The 15,945-nt window shown below is 40.5% G+C and overlaps 1 protein-coding gene across 1 annotated transcript; it reads right to left on the bottom strand.

Annotated features, from left to right (window-relative positions):
* Positions 1-2,503: 2,503 nt before the first annotated feature.
* Positions 2,504-15,571, bottom strand: LOC139711825 (uncharacterized). Its single transcript, XM_071623675.1, has 13 exons — positions 15,434-15,571; positions 13,091-13,220; positions 11,293-12,242; positions 10,973-11,068; positions 10,216-10,263; positions 9,411-9,581; positions 8,895-8,987; positions 8,027-8,148; positions 6,945-7,083; positions 5,961-6,076; positions 5,055-5,244; positions 3,589-3,645; positions 2,504-2,617 (listed from the first exon to the last, which is right to left on the bottom strand). The coding sequence occupies exons 1-13, from the start codon at positions 15,554-15,556 to the stop codon at positions 2,510-2,512; spliced, it is 2,343 nt and encodes a 780-aa protein (XP_071479776.1). The 5' UTR covers positions 15,557-15,571; the 3' UTR covers positions 2,504-2,509.
* Positions 15,572-15,945: the final 374 nt, after the last annotated feature.

A 15,945-nucleotide genomic window follows, 5' to 3' on the forward strand; every position in this document is an offset into this window, starting at 1 on the left:
AAAACTACAAATATACTGTGTGTGTTCAATACGTCTAAATTTTGAGGGTGAATATCAGTCATAATGTTGACAAGTCATTAACAGAAATTGCAAGGCTCTTGGTGTGGGGTTTAAAGCCAAAACAAAGTTCTTGTTTGCCAGCAAAACTGTCCAGTTTTGCTCTAAAATGTACACAGATGCATAAGAAGCTTATGCAGCTTGTTAGAAAATATGATTGCAAGGGCACGATTAATCATCATGTTATGTTGTACCTTCCCACAATGCTGAATGCAGGGTTAACGGAGAGGGCTCTTCTGGAATAAAAGTTGTGTACTTTGATCAAAATTATTCTACTCCTTTTATATTAAAAGACTCCAAAACAACTCATCGTCCTGGCAAATTACATCAGCCAGGTAACTTTCTTGGTACCAGTAGTCCTTGTTGATGTACAGGGCATATTATGTACACTATTACAACAAAATTCTGGTTACAATGAAGTAAAAATTCAGACTCAAGAATTCTCCGCTCTGTGCTTTGTTATTGTTTGTCTGTTCAGTTATAATGAAATTACGATATAACACAAGAAAACTGCAGGTCCCAAGGACTTTGTTATAATGGGAGTCGACTGTATTTGAAGGAAATTCCAGATAATGAAGGTAAATTTTGAGCCCTTCCAAGAACTATGTTTTGGCTTTAAGTCAAAGACAGACTGTGTGTGTGGCGGAGACCTTGCAGAGGGGGAAATCCCTTTATCTCATTGCTAATCCCTTGTGATTCCATGCCAAGAGCAGTTACTGCAAAACTCAACTGTGTCATTTCTCCTTTTCGATGATCAATTCAAGCTTGCATACATAAAACATACACACATAGACAAACACAAATTCAGACAGACAGACAGACACGCAAATGCATAAAATAACAGAAAGAAATTCAATGGTGGGCACTGCAGTTGCAACAGGACTCCAGTAATAAGAGGAAAGAACATCTATGTGACATTGTACAGGAATTCAGCTGTCGGTGTGCATGGTTTTTTGAGTACACTTGAATGGTTTTAATGTGTACTGACTCTTATCTTACAGGCAAAGTGCATAGTTTTAGGGACATTTACTGCAGCCTATTTATTTCCATCAAGGAAGGTATAATTTCACACCATAATTTTTGCTCCAAATATCAGTTGTAATACAGTGTCTCTACATGAAGGACAGATAGATAGTCTGTGCTGAGAGGGCAGCCAAGTTCATGTCGAGATCTCGCCTACTGTATCATTTTTACGTACAAACGACGAAAGTGTTCCAATTTTTTAGTCTCACGCAGGCTTAAAGCGCCGCCTACATATCCCCAAGTTCCTTATGTACCCAATTTCATTTCCTCATTTGATTGGGTCCAAATATACTGCAAAAGTGATATCCCTGTTCAGTTGTATGTCCTTATTGCTCTCACAGTCTGCTCTCTACTTGAGCAACACTCGTAACGTAGTTTCACAAGCTGGCTTTGTGAGGCTATAAACATTGGTTTCATGAGGCCATACATAATTATACATTTTATGCATTGAATGCCATCCAGATTGATAACGTTCAGTGTGTATTGAGAATCTGTCAGAGAGTACTGCAGGCTCACTGAGAAACAAAACCTAGGCACGATCATGTGGCGCACATTACATGACTACAGAACAGATTGAGCAACATTACTGCTACAGACTGCAACTCTTGCAACATCCCGTGCTGTAAAGTTTGAGGAAATCTGAGTATGTAACTGATTGAACTTTGGTTTTAAGATCACTTCTGCGCGCTTGACATGCAATATTCTGTTGCGCAATTCATTGTCTAAAAAAAAAAATCCCCCGGCGATTTCTGCTCTGCCGTTTCCTGCGATTCTCGAGAGAGATGTAGGAAGTTGTCAAGGAAATGAGAGACATACAACGTACAGTCATTAAGCTTTGGTTTTAAGATCATGCCTGCGTGCTTGACATGCAATATTCTGTAGCGCAAGTCATCATATAAAAAAATATATCCCCAGCGATTTCTGCTCTGCCGATTCCTGCGATTTTAGGGAGAGACGTAGGAAGTTGTCAAGGAAATGAGCAACACATGACAGTCATTTGCTCGCCACGAGTCTGATGGCATGCGTTTACACTCAGATGATTCTCACAATGAGTCAAATGACAACTCTGCAACACATTCTCACTCTTCAATCATGCTTTGACATAGGAGTATCAACATCACAAAGTCTGTACCAACTTTTCTCACTGGCAAAATATTCTGTCATTTATTAGTTCCTGACAGTCCACCTCAAAAACATCGCAGAATGTCCATACAACTTGCAACATGTCATGTGTCAAACATACTGCTGCCTGAATTGGTTTGTAAATTTCATTGCATTGAAAAACTGCTGCAAACATGGGCTACATGAGTTGATGTCTGGATTTGTGCTGGCTGTCATTGGCTGCTGAGGTCTGGTCATTTTGCTGGTGAAGGGCAGGAGTAGAATTCATCAAAAAAAGGGGGGGGAGGGAGGAAATCTTGCAGTTGTGTCACAGCCCCATCTCACCATCCCTTGAGGTGAAGAAGTTGTACACCCTCTTGGAGAGTTCTGGTCCGACTCTTCGTGATGTGGCCAGAACGCCTTCACCTCTACGCACCTAGAGGGAACAACAATAACATGCCGCAAAATCTCCTTAATTTCAAAACTATGGGAACAAAGAGAAATTGAAAATCAGTGCAAGGTTTTGATTTTAGAATACAGGCAACTCCTGCTATAACGAAGTACTCACCACCGACATTTTTCTTTCGTTAGATAAAAATTTTCTTATATTCAAACAAATAAAGTGTGTACAGATATCTACATTGTAACTGATAATTTTGGGCACTGAATTTTACTTTGTTGTACCTGAAATTTCGTCATAACAGTGTTTGTTACAATGGGACAGCACTGTAGTGAATTTTGTTTTTGTGAGGAAAGCCAAACATCTATTCTGAGAGTGATTCAAAATTGCTGTGTCTGCTCTAATAGGTAAAGATGACTCACACATGAAACCAGAGTAGGACCTCTGCACTTCATGTTTTAAGTACTCACTTGATAATACTAATGTTATATATAATTCACAAGCAAAGTATGATTGTGTACACTGCATTACCTTTATCATGTGGTAGCTTTTTTATGGTCATTACTGTGCAAGTATCACAGCACAATCATATTTTCCCTTCTTATTACCATCCAACTTTCATGAGCATAACCCAAAGCCCATACTTTCCACCACAATTAGGCAAATCCTCCACATTCATCACATTAATTATCATGGTATCACCGGAAAACAGGAGAATGCTTACAAGTATGGAAATACTTTTTATATATCACTTCATTTAAATTGTTGCAGTTGGGGAAAAAAGTTCAAATTTGAATGTATGAGAAAATGACAGACATTCACATGGTCAGAAAAAAAAATCATAATAACCATTGACTGTACATAAAGTACTTATGCCTTTGAATGTCATTGTTCAACATATAAATTTAGGGTGTTGTTGTTCTTTCAAATGTCATGGTCAAACAAGTTTTTGCTTTCGCATTAATTTTTTTTTAATAAGAAATGATAAAGAAATTATTTCCATTTACCACAATGTCTTGCAGGAGCTTTTTGGCTGCATCTTCATTTGGACACCTTTTGTACGCCTAGAGGAAAAGAAAGAGCAGCAAAAGGAGGACACAAATAACTATATAAAAATTTTCCAACAAGCTCTTTAACCCTATCTTAACTGGGGGGGGGGGGGGGGGGGGGGGGGGGGGCTAGTGTGTTTTTGTCCAAACCCCCCTTTTTTTTCTAATTTGTGAGTATGTATATATGGGTTATGCACTTGCAGGCAGAGGTGCAACTGCTTAATAATCAATGTTTGTCTGAAATACACGCACAGAAAACAATCTTCTCATGCAAGGAGAGCATAGGTAGAGATTGCAAGGCACTGGCATTGCATTATACATCATGCAATTCAGTGTGTAGACTATCAGTCCACATTATTTCACTGTCAAAACATACAAGCAAGAAATATTTGTTTCTGAAAAAAAAATGAGGAAGGAAAAGTGAAAGCAGCAAAATGAAAGCAACTGTTAAAGATGGAAGAATGAGTCACCACAAGAAGGAAAATACAACACTCTTGGCAAAAAAGGAAAGTGTGAGGTGAAGAACTAAAACATAATCTCCACTGTCAGGACTCTGCTCCATATGTTGTAGACACAGAAAAATTCTAGTGCAACTTATGCCCAAAAGACATCTTTTCTCTCTTTTTTTTTTCATTGAAATGTGTTGCAAGCTGTAAGAAATCAATACTTTGGCAATTTCACACTCGAAAAGATTTCAGAGTTAAATTTTCCACCGATAAAAACCTTCCACATACATTGCTGCTTTATTCCTGCTACAGTCGAGCACAATAAACAACCACTACGGAATGACTCGCCTTTGAAACGAAACAAACTCCCACAATCAGCTACTAACGGCCAATTGTGGTGTGCGTATAGCGGATCACACAACACTGGGAACCAAAGACGCTTCATTAATAAGACACGAAAGTGCGCTCTAATCCTGTACAAAACATATGGACAGCGCACGGTCCTCAAGCGTATTACGCACATCACCTGAGACCACAGTACATTAATACAAAGATAGCACGTCACAGGTGATGTACATCTTTGCCCGAGACGCGCTGTCTTTGAAGTTGTTGTTGTTTATCAAGCGTCTTCGGGGGAGTGTAGCCTGAACTCTATTTTTAGATCATGTTGTTGCCAAATTTTTACCTCCATGAAATAATCCTTATTACTTTAAAATCTCGTTCTTCAAAATAATCCCCTTAATTGATAAGAAGCTACGACTATAATTTTAAAATCTTTTCAAGGTAATAAAAATAGTACTACCTTTGGAAATGAATGATGTTTCTAGGTGTATTGAGTTTGTACTTAGCTCTCTTTTGTATCGTCATATAGGGCAGCCATTTTGTGTCCATTTTTATCACGCGCCTTCGTATCTTGTTATCTCTACTATCTTTGCTGGAAACCCACCGTAAACCGAAACCAAAAGAAACTGAACTAACCTGCATGAGGAGCTGAGGGGAGGGATACTGGGATACGACTGCCGATGCGATCTCCGGGCTGACGTTCCTGAACTGCATGAACTGCTGCTTCCACACCTTGAGGAGCCCCTGGCCATCCTTGGTCACCCTGACTCCGCCCGCCCAGTTGGTGTGCACGTGGAAGGAAAATTTGGCCGCATCCCTCTTCCGCCTTGGGAGTGGGAAGATCAGTCCAGGGAGGGGTGGGGTCAGAGAAAAGGAGATACAACTGAGTGTTAGGAATGCATGAGTGTCTGAGAGTGAGGAACCAGCTCATGAAGGGAATGGCATCTTTTAAAGAACAAAAACAAAAGAAAATACAAACTTTAAACCTTAAAACATATCTGTATGATTAGAATTGTAAGAATGAGATGTAAGTGTTTGATACTTTGGTTTAAAGCGCAGATAAAATATTAATTGTTGATGTTGTTGCTGTTGCTATTACTGTAAAAGTGGAAATTTTCGCGGTGTTGAAATTTTTGCGCATTTCGCGCAACCAGAAGCTAGCGCGAAAATAAAAGCACGCGAATATTTTTGCGTGCCATACGTTCCAGTAGCTGATGTCCTGATTCCGCAGAATTAAAAACACACGAAGCTCTTCTTACCTGGCCAAGCACGAAAAATTAGTCGTGCAAAAATATCCACTTTAACATTGTTATGTCATTTTCTTATTACTATTATTATCATCATCATCATCATTGGGGCAGAAAATACACTGAAAAGCAATGGCCTATGGATCAGTTCATTTGATGTGGTAATTCACGTAATAACAGCATCATCTCAGCTGAAGAATGACTTTGGCAGAATAAGCACAAGTTAGTGGGTCTGATGACCTTGTATTAACGGGTCTGCCTGAACCAATGCCTCTTGGAGCATTTGATAGCTTACTTGAACGGAGTCTCCGCGACGGCCTTGGTAAACATGGCAATAAGGTCAGCCAACTGGTCAGCAGTCTCCACCAGGCGGACATTACAGGACAGTCGGATCTGCAAATCAACCAGGGCCTGTTACAAAAAGGCAAAAAAAAACCCCAAACAGTTAAGGACCTATATTGCACATGGCATATATAAACAGCCATGGCTATCACAACAGGAGGTACATAATCAGCTTCGGATATCAGTGGTTGTCCCTATAACGTCTGCAACTATTATGAATTTTCAATATGATGTATTGACTTTCTCAAGAGTCAAGTTACACAAAGCATAACTACAAATTTTCATAAAAGTCTATACTACATTCATATACAATACACTCATCAATGACTCTGAGCACATTCAAAGCTAGTTTTGCAATTTTGATGCAACCATAGACAGCTAACAGATGGTGCAGGTGTACCCTTGTTTGCTCCACTGGATCAGATACACGTATTCTGTCATTTCTTGGGTGTCTTTCAAGACATAAATATTTCAAGCATAAATATCATGAGCATGATAACCTAAAACAAAGTTTTTATGTCAAGTTATTTTCTATATTTCCATGAATTCATATCAAAAAGAAGAAGAAGAAGAAGAAAGGAAAACCTCAATGGGGAAACCTGTCACTTTGGGTCTGTAGAAAAAGTTCACATCTTTGAGTCTCCTTGCAAGACAAGGAAAGCTGGAAGCATTGACAACACAGCAGGAGGGATAAAATGCTTGGATACACGTCAGGAAATGATTCACACTTAGTAGTTGGTCTAAACAGTCCATCTTGATGGGAAAAAGTGCACCACGCTCCGAAAATGCATACTGGCATATCATCATCATATCTTACAGTATCTAATCTGGTCAAAGCAGTAAAAGTGTTGGTTCTTACAGCAAGATGCTGCAGTAAAATGAGGCAACAAACATTTATCTATAGAAGGAAAGAGATAGAAACCAAAAGTACATTCACCTCCTCCACTTCCACTCTAGAGACGAGAATGTCGACGTCTTCTGGTTTCCTTTTCCTCTTTTTCCCTCTCTGTCTCTCGTCTTCTGAGACTCCAAGGACGGCATTCCGGTACTGCCTCTGGCTGGCGTTCTTTTTGGATCTACCATGAAAGAGGCAATATTAAGCCACAATATAAGTTTGCTGACAAAATTACGATTTCCTCCAGAAATTGCTTAAGTTGTATTCATTATGGAATCCCAACACAACTCTCCATATACAGGGAAACTCTGTTATGATAAGGTTGGCAGGACTACCGGTATCAATTTTACCTTGTTATACCCAGTACATCATTATTAAAATACTAAACTAGAAAAGCACTCGGAGAGCAAAGGCCTCCGCCAAGCCAGGAACTCATTTCCGCATGCAATTTCCCAAAATAGAAGCCTTTAGTTTACGTCAATGCATGGCGCCCTGCCCGAAGCAGAGAGCGCTCTTTAGTGCGCTTATGTAAACCTCCAGTACGCGCAGTTTGAACCCTAAGTCCATTGACCTTATATGCCAAAAGATGAAAAATCCGTCAAAAATCCATAAAAATTCGGGGATCACAACCAAAACTGAATGAGGTGTTCCTTGTGTCAACTTTTTATGCGTTTCATTTTAATCCATACACAACTTCTTGAATTATTTTGCAAACAGACAAACCAACGCCGATGACCACTACACCTCCTTCCTTGGCGGAGGTAATTATGAAAAGAGACCAGCTAAATACAGTAACAGAAAATCAGGATAGCTGAATTCACCTTGTTAAAAGTGGTTCCTCATTGTAAGCAATTTATTACTGTATAACAGACTTTCCTGTATTACAGTTATTATGCAGCTCTTCATACCTATAGGATCATTATATCAAGTGGACGATTAGCAGAATTCAGACATGATACAGGAATGTTTTACACTTGATATGAATGTCCATAAAAATCAATGTTACAATGTGTACATTATGCTAGAAGACAATTTCGAGAACAAGAATCCATGCAAAGAAGTCAGTGCACTCCTATGTCATGGATGATTGGCTGTATTCAACATACACAGTTGATAAGGCATACCTGAAGTACTTCTCCATGCCCTGTACAACCAGGGTTGGCATGACGCCTCCTAGCTGGACCTGGAGCTGGGTCACATGACTGCTCAGCGGCATGTCTCCTGGACTGCCCTCTCCTCTCTGTTCCTGTATGACAATCGGCATCAAACTCTTTAAAGATTGCGCCAAAACGTACCAAGGAAATGAGGGAAGATTTTTAAAGGATATTTTATGTTCTCAAGGCAGAATGCTCCTTTAACCCTTTCTGTGCCAATGGGTCCAATGTGCACAAACTTGTGTGGCACGCAGAGGGTTAAACCAATCCTACGTACAAGAGCTTATTGCACTGTTTGAAAACTTCAACTTTCAAGCAAATCTTTTGAACCATTTATCAAACTAGAAAAACACTCAAGAGAGTGCAGACCTCCGCCGAGCCAGCAACTCATTTCCACCCACACATGCATGAAATTTCCCAATATAGAAGCATTTTGTTTAAGTCAAGAACTTCCAGCTGCGCTGGACCTTGCCCCTAAGCATAGCATGAGCTTTTGTGCATGTATGTAAATCTCCAGTACATGCAGCTAGAACTCCCTAGTTCATTGACCGTATATGCCAAAAGATGAAAGATCCTTCATAATAAAAAGTCAACAAAAATTCCTGGATCACTACCAACATTCAATTATCTATTCCTTGTGTCATTATCGACTTTTCCTGCAAGTTTTATTCAAATCCATTCACAATTTTTTGAATTATTTTGCAAACAGACAAACCAGCGCTGATGATCACTTAATCTCCTCCTTCCTTGGCGGAAGTTATGATGCATTACATCCTCCCACATCACTACAATACCCACTGGCCTGATTTCCACTGGTAGTTGTCAAATCCAGACTTACAGCCTTGAATGCATGGACCATCTCCACGAAGTCTTCCACAGGAACAATCACCAGTGCCTCACGCTCCTCAGTCGTCTTCATCAGAGTCCCAAGCTAGTTCACATCAACAAAAAGAGACGGACAGACATCTCATTAGATCATCCAAACTAGAAATGCTCCAACTGCCCACAGGAATTAACATCACACTGACAAATATGACACAGGAGAAGGAGCAAAGAAAGACAGTTTGAAACATTCAATCCGTACATGTACTTCCACCATGTGGTTTTTTTTTTCACACTTAAAGGGGAATGAAACTCAAACATACATGTGGATTGAGTAAATGCAGCAATATCACTAGAGCACATGAGTGAAAGTTTGAGGAAAATCATACAATCCGTTCAAAAGCTCTGAATTTTGGAAATTTTGTTGACGAGATCGTTGGATCAGAAGACTACTACTGATCATGACTTCACATGTGCCTACGATATAAAGAAGATATAAAGAAAATTCCGCAATTGATGCATACAAAATTACCTCAATGTCTTCTCCCAGGTTAGCCTCCATGACGGACCTCCGCCAACTGATGCATGATGGGATAGCTTGAGCCTCGATGACATACTTGCACCCTAAGGCCTGTAGTCTGCTAAGGATCTGTGCCCCGCCAGAGTCCTCTATGACTTGGGTGTCCAGCACTGCTGTCAAGTGCTAAAGAGTTGGTTTCAATGATACAACAGCCACTCGAACAAATCAAAAACTATAACTTTTCATCCACTGCAGGATCATGTCTTACCTTTCAAATATTTTTAATGTTCAATATCAGAGAAACTGACAGCTTTACATCAACTCGATACCAAAATACAGGAGCTATTGGTTCCAATAAACAGTTATCATTCCAGAATAAATGAACATCAAATACATATGGTGCTTGTCTAAATACCAAACATTAGCATAAGAATAGTCGCCAAGGTAAATAATAGATGCTAAACTGTTTCGGGTATGAAAATATCATTCACACTGTAACAAACTAATAAACTCAAGAATTTTTCCCAAAGAATTACCGAATATCACACAATCAAATGAATATGCAATAAAAAAGTTTACAGTAAGTAATGTAGCAACCACAACAGTAACATTGATTGTTTGTTTTCATATCATGGACCTAGTCTGGGATAACAGTAAAGATCAAATGCATTTTGCAGACTGATAAAGCTTAATTTGCTTGCCTAGATTGGCCAGTACTATAAAATTCTAACCCACTTTAACTCGCCTTCATAGGCACCAGGACAAGTATTCTTGTGCTGTGGTTACATCATAATGCCTTAAAAGGATGAAACTTTACCTTTAAACACTCTTCTGGTCTTTCAGCTTTCTTAGCATCCCTCATCATCTGTGATTAGATAGAAAAGAGAAAGTGTATTTTGGGAGGTGTCTCCAGACATTACAAAGCAGGGCTGCAATGTGGAAATTAATTTGTTTTTAGAAGAGTAAAGACCCTGTTAGAATATGGGCTATGCGTTACGTCATCTATACTCTAAAGTGTACAAATACCCTGAGTATACTAGTAATGTTTGCTGAATTTGTAGAATATACCTGAGACATGCTCTCTGCAAAATTTTACAATTTTTTGTCACTCTGATTTTTAATTATCAGGGTTTAAATGTAAATTTTAAAGAGTATTCAAAAACAAATACGACTTGAAATAGACTAGTTGATCACCCGACTTTTCCAATCGAACGATCGCGAGATTGATACTTTTTTTCAAAATACGTCTTGAACAATAATGATATGCACGCAAGCATGTACTTGGATTGATACATGTACATTGTTAACCGTTTGACACGGAATCTCGATATTATTCGTAAAAACGTATGCGTATAGCTAGAATGCGCACACATAAGTACTGGCGCTTATGGAGCAGAACGTGCGGAGCACAAGTGCCAAATTGTTACAGAGATATGTTCTGATTTATCCAATTATACATACTGTCAGGGGCTTTCACAGGTAAATTATGGTTGTTTTTTGTGTATTCTACATCTGTAGATGTACACAAATTTGATTACCAGGGTATTGGTACATTAACATCTATCCACATTCACCTTTCGCTGCTCAGCTTCTCTCAGTTTCTGCTGTTTCTTCTCCTCCAGAAGTTGCGTCCTTTCCTGTCTTTGACGGTCCTTTGCCATCTTGCGCTCCTGTGATATGAAAATAGTATACATTGAAGTGTGAAGTTTGGCATCAGTATAGACTTCATGCATGAATCTTTGAAGCAGCTCCATACCAAGAATCTATTGAATCATGAAAGAATGATCATCTTTATTTCATCATGTGATGAATATATACAACATTGACCGTGGGAGACTAAATCGCATCTTTAACCTCAACTTTTCTCTGAGAAGTTAGAATACCTGTCACTCACCAAAGCTTGCATCTTGGCTGCAGCCACCTCCTCTGGGGTCCTCCTTGGTCGACGCTGAATGGCAGATGATAAGGCGCAGCTGTCCTGAGAAGAGGGGGCCTGGGAGTCATAGCTCTTGGTTACTGTGGAAACAGATGATACCCTGTCTGTGCAGGTGGTGGAACATGACCTCTCTGATGAGTCATCGGCAACGTCCGTGATGGATTCCTCACTATCACTCACATCGTGACTGGATGCCGCTTTCCCAAAGATGACATCTTTCACTGACTTCACCCGTCTCTCTTCTGGTAACATTGGCATGGCTTTCTTTGCTCTCATTGGTGACCCCGTCCTCAATGAATCATCTTGGGATGTTCCTGTTTCCCCTGCGCTTAATGTCTTGTTCCTCTGGTGTAACCTCTGGAGCAAACCGAGTTGCAAGTGTTCCTCCTCATCCGATGACGAAGATGAGTCTGAATCAAGACAGATGGTCTTGGGTTGTTTCTGCTTCACCATCTTGCTACCACTCGAATCCAGTGTGATGCTATCTCTATCACTATGGCTTTCTTTGCTATCGCTGTTGTCATGGTAACTATAAGTACTTGGAATTGTTGTGTGACCTTCAGTGTGCCAGGATCTTGAACTGATAGACTCTGAAGTAGCCTTTTGTGATAGAGCCTTTAAAGGCATCGACTGACCATACTCTCTGGATCCTGGTGATGATAATGACAATCCATTATTGTCATGGAGTGTAGCTGAGGAAGAGAAGTTTATTTCTGGCAGAGCATCCTCTTCATGGTCATTGTCATCAGAGCTAGAAATTGATATTGGTGAGGCTTTCCCGTGGGCTGGTTTCAAACGGTCCTCAGGCCGTTGGGTAAACTTGCTCGGTAGCATTGAGTTTCCTTCCTCTCTCACTGTGATGTCATCAAAGGCAAGACTTTGAATTTCTCCAGCTGATTGGGAAGTCCCTTGGAAAGCAGAAAACAGATCAACACAAGTGATGTCCATGTCGCATAGACCATTCTCATTAATATGGGTTGAAATGTGAAAATTATTGTAGAAGATTTCATGAGCTAATTCCCCTTGATTGTGAAAGTAATAAAATTAAAAGTGTCCTCTAGTGTCTACAATTTTTTCAAAATCATAACAAAAATACAGTAAAAAAAAAAAAAAAAACAAGAAAGAAAATATCTGATGAAGTATACCTGGGAATTGATGGGAAAAAAGGCTTGGCTGATAAGCTATAAATGAACAGAAAGAACACTTGTCAAACATTAAACATTACCAGCATGGAAAGACAAATGTGGGACCCTATATCTTCATCTAGGTAGGCCACCTCTTTTGATAAAAAGGGGGATTCACATCTCAACAAGACACCTTGTTTCAAATCAGCAAATGAATATTAAAGAGTGAAATGACAGCAATACTTGCCTTCAAAGTTCCCTAAGGGTCATTGGTCATGCTTTGAACATAAAGACTACACACTGTATGCACACCATACACTTGTAGATGCTAAATTTCTAGATGAAAGACAATGGCTTCTACTACTATAAGTTAAAAATCCATGTCTGGATATGTACAGGTATTTGAGTTTAAATGATAAACAGCAGCACAATGCCATAAGGCCCATAAGAACCAACACATAAAACTCTCACATACATAACGACAACAAGAACATGCATCTCTATTCTCAAGCTGTCCTTTTTAACATTGTCCTATTTGCAGGGGGAAAAAAAGTCTTGCTAAAAGGAGTGGGAGAGGACCTGAAGATAACAAGTTTATGTGTTGGTTAGATTACAAACTTTTTATCATTTACCTGGGGTTGAGCTAGACTGCACTGCATTCAAAGTCGTTTCTGCCTCGGGGCACGCAGGGGTATTACTTGGAGAAGATAGGGTTTGATGAGGTCCTCTGTCTTCAATGTGTGATGGTGCCCCCTCTAGAAACTGCATATAATACCAAGGAGAGAAACATATCTACAAAGTTTGACATTAGACTACTTTTCTCTCTCCAAGCATCCATTCACAGAAAGTCACTTCTTCTTGCAATCAACATATGACTTAAGTAGTGACTATGAGATCAATTTGGTCAAGCACATTATCTTGTTGTATTCAAGAGGAAATTAAGCATGAATTATTGTCCCTAGGCCCTTTGGCTTTTGACATTGGTACATTGTATGTAAGCCTCATGCAACCCCACATTGGTACAGTAAATGTGTATGTGAGCCTCATGCAAAGTTGATGTTTGACAGTACCACACAATTTGAGCTCGAGAGCTGCATAGTAGTGTGCCTTAATTATTGCAATTTGCAAGACATTTTGCCTTATAGTCTGTGTAATTGCGATATCCTCATTGCATTTCATTATAACAAATGCTCTCTGGATATTGTTTAATAAACATGTCTGATAGTGATACTATAACAACGTGTGTGTGAGTTAAAGTAATGTCTGCTCATGTTCAGGTGGAAATCATTGTTTATTTACTGTGCCTGTGGATGGCTATGTCATCACTAGCTGTAGAGTCTATATGACTTCCGAAGTTCTAAATAAAATAAGAGACAAATAGGCCCCTACAACAATGTAGAGTTTGATTCATCCTGATCCTAGTACTAGGAATGGTAGTAAGTTTGCTAACTAACATACTATTGCTGGTACTTATGATCCTACAGATCCTACAATAACAACATGTGTCACCAGTATAGCCAGGTGCCCGCACCTCGTCAGGGGCCTGAATACCGTCACCCCGCTTAAAATTGTTTTGAGCGCACTGAACAAAAATGTATGCCCGGGACTGTGTTCTGTACGCTTGAAACTTGGCAGGACTACCACAACCAAGCAAATTGTGGTGAAAACCGAACAGTTTTTCGCGAAAATCTGAAATTTTAATAGGGCTATAGGAATACGTGTTATATGTCACCCGCACGCATCTTTTACGTGTATGTCTATGGGAACATCACGGTCACCCGCACACGTCTTTTACGTGCTAAGTCTATGGGAGAGCGGGTGACGAGTTGCGGGCCCCTTCCTTAGCGCGCAACTTTTTCGCATCGTTCGCCTTTGACAACGATAGCTGCAAATTTTCAATATCGATCACTGAACTTGTGATTCCATTGGAATTTTCAGCATTTTTCCTGTATGTGAGTTGGATTTCAAAGATTCAATTATGGGCAAACATTAACTATGACGAGGTGCGGGTCACCCAAGTATACAAGTAGCCCCGGTGACCGCGCCGCCAGGCGCGGTCCTGGCGGCTTCCCCGCAGTTTCGCTTATGTTAGTTCAAGTATTCTGTGCGCTTGTGCAAGTGATTGTGAATTCTGTGAACATCGGTGAGCTGCTAATAAGACATCATTTTGTGCATCACAAGCAATGAAATGCATCAAACAGTCGCCGATGATAGTCATTTAGGTTTCATCGACCCATGTAAGTATTCCTAGTAGTTTCTGTTGAAAAATTAAGGAAATATAGCGCCGCAAAGGCACCCGTTTGTTCAACATGAAGATCTTTTATGGGAGCACGGCGCAGCCGCCACACGCGTGTGGCGGCTGTCGCAGTTACAGTACAAGTAACGTGTACGTGTAATTCAATCAAATCTGTTCGACTGAGTTTCTAGTAAAATCTTGAGACTTGACTTACTTAATTGTGAATTCACGGAGAATACAGTCTTGTCAATTTGGGACTCGCCCGAATCACTTCTTTCGGCACTGACTGGCTGTGTTACGTTGGCAAGCATGTGGCCGGTGGGTGAATGAATGATGTTACTGCCGAACGTCGAGGAATTAATTTTTCGGATCACTGATTTTATGTCTTCACCAACCAACGCCAACAATGCGACACACAAAGTCGGTGATCCGGAAAATTCCTCGACGTCCGAACAACAAAGGTAGCAAGTCCATCAATATAGCACGGGTGAATGCATGACAGCCAGTCAGAGGTAAACAGAGCTGAAGAGAAGTACTTCTTCAAGAATTCACAAAGGCGCACGACGGCACCCTCAGCTCAACAAGCAGCTGAAGTCGCTAGGAACGCTGCGCTGGCATGGCGACATGTAACTGTAATAGACAGTCCGCCCTACGATAGAGTACAACAGCTGACATGACAGTGTCAGTGCGCTGCGGAGAATACTAAATTTATATTAAATCTCTCTAGACCTATACTTACATGACCATCGAAGATCCGGTTGATTGTTTTTTGAGGATCATTTGTAATCAGAAGGTCCCTTTCCGCGTCCTGTAGAGAGACATGAGGACACACGAGTAAAACCTGTTGGATCATGAATTCCATCTCGATTTAGCTCGTTCAATGCTCCCGCGATGAAAAGGCCTCCTTTATCCTGGCCTGATCTTCCAGCCCGCCGCCGGGGACGGGGGGCCTTTTTTTTAAAGACGGCACAGATTGGGGCATGGCGCGTGTTAAACCTATGGGAAAAACGTTGGGTTAGGGTTTTTGGTTATGGTTAGGGTTAGGGTTAGGGTTGGGGTTAGGGTTAGGGTTAGGGTTAGGGTTTGATGGTTAGGGTTAGGATTAGGATTAGGTTTAGGGATAGGGGCCCCGATAGATTTTTAGTTTCCCCAATCTGTGCCGTCTAAAAAAAAACACGCGGCCGGGGGGCGGCCCCTCCGTCCGCGCGCGCCGCGCGCACCCCCGGTGTTGTTTTACACGCGTGCGCAATG

Source organism: Diadema antillarum, unplaced genomic scaffold, assembly GCF_040938485.1.
Source record: "Diadema antillarum isolate AM-2024a unplaced genomic scaffold, OU_Dant_1.0 seq00001708_RagTag, whole genome shotgun sequence".
Taxonomy (NCBI): domain Eukaryota; kingdom Metazoa; phylum Echinodermata; class Echinoidea; order Diadematoida; family Diadematidae; genus Diadema; species Diadema antillarum.

What these genes read in the sequence shown, in the direction of transcription:
- LOC139711825 (XM_071623675.1), bottom strand. Translation starts at nt 15,556, where the DNA reads ATGGAATTCATGATCCAACAGGTTTTACTCGTGTGTCCTCATGTCTCT. An exon ending in GTCGCGGAGACTCCGTTCAA is followed by an intron (nt 5,245 to 5,960) that starts GTAAGCTATCAA and finishes CCCACTCCCAAG; the next exon opens with GCGGAAGAGGGATGCGGCCA. An exon ending in AGCTCCTGCAAGACATTGTG is followed by an intron (nt 2,618 to 3,588) that starts GTAAATGGAAAT and finishes TGTTCCCTCTAG; the next exon opens with GTGCGTAGAGGTGAAGGCGT.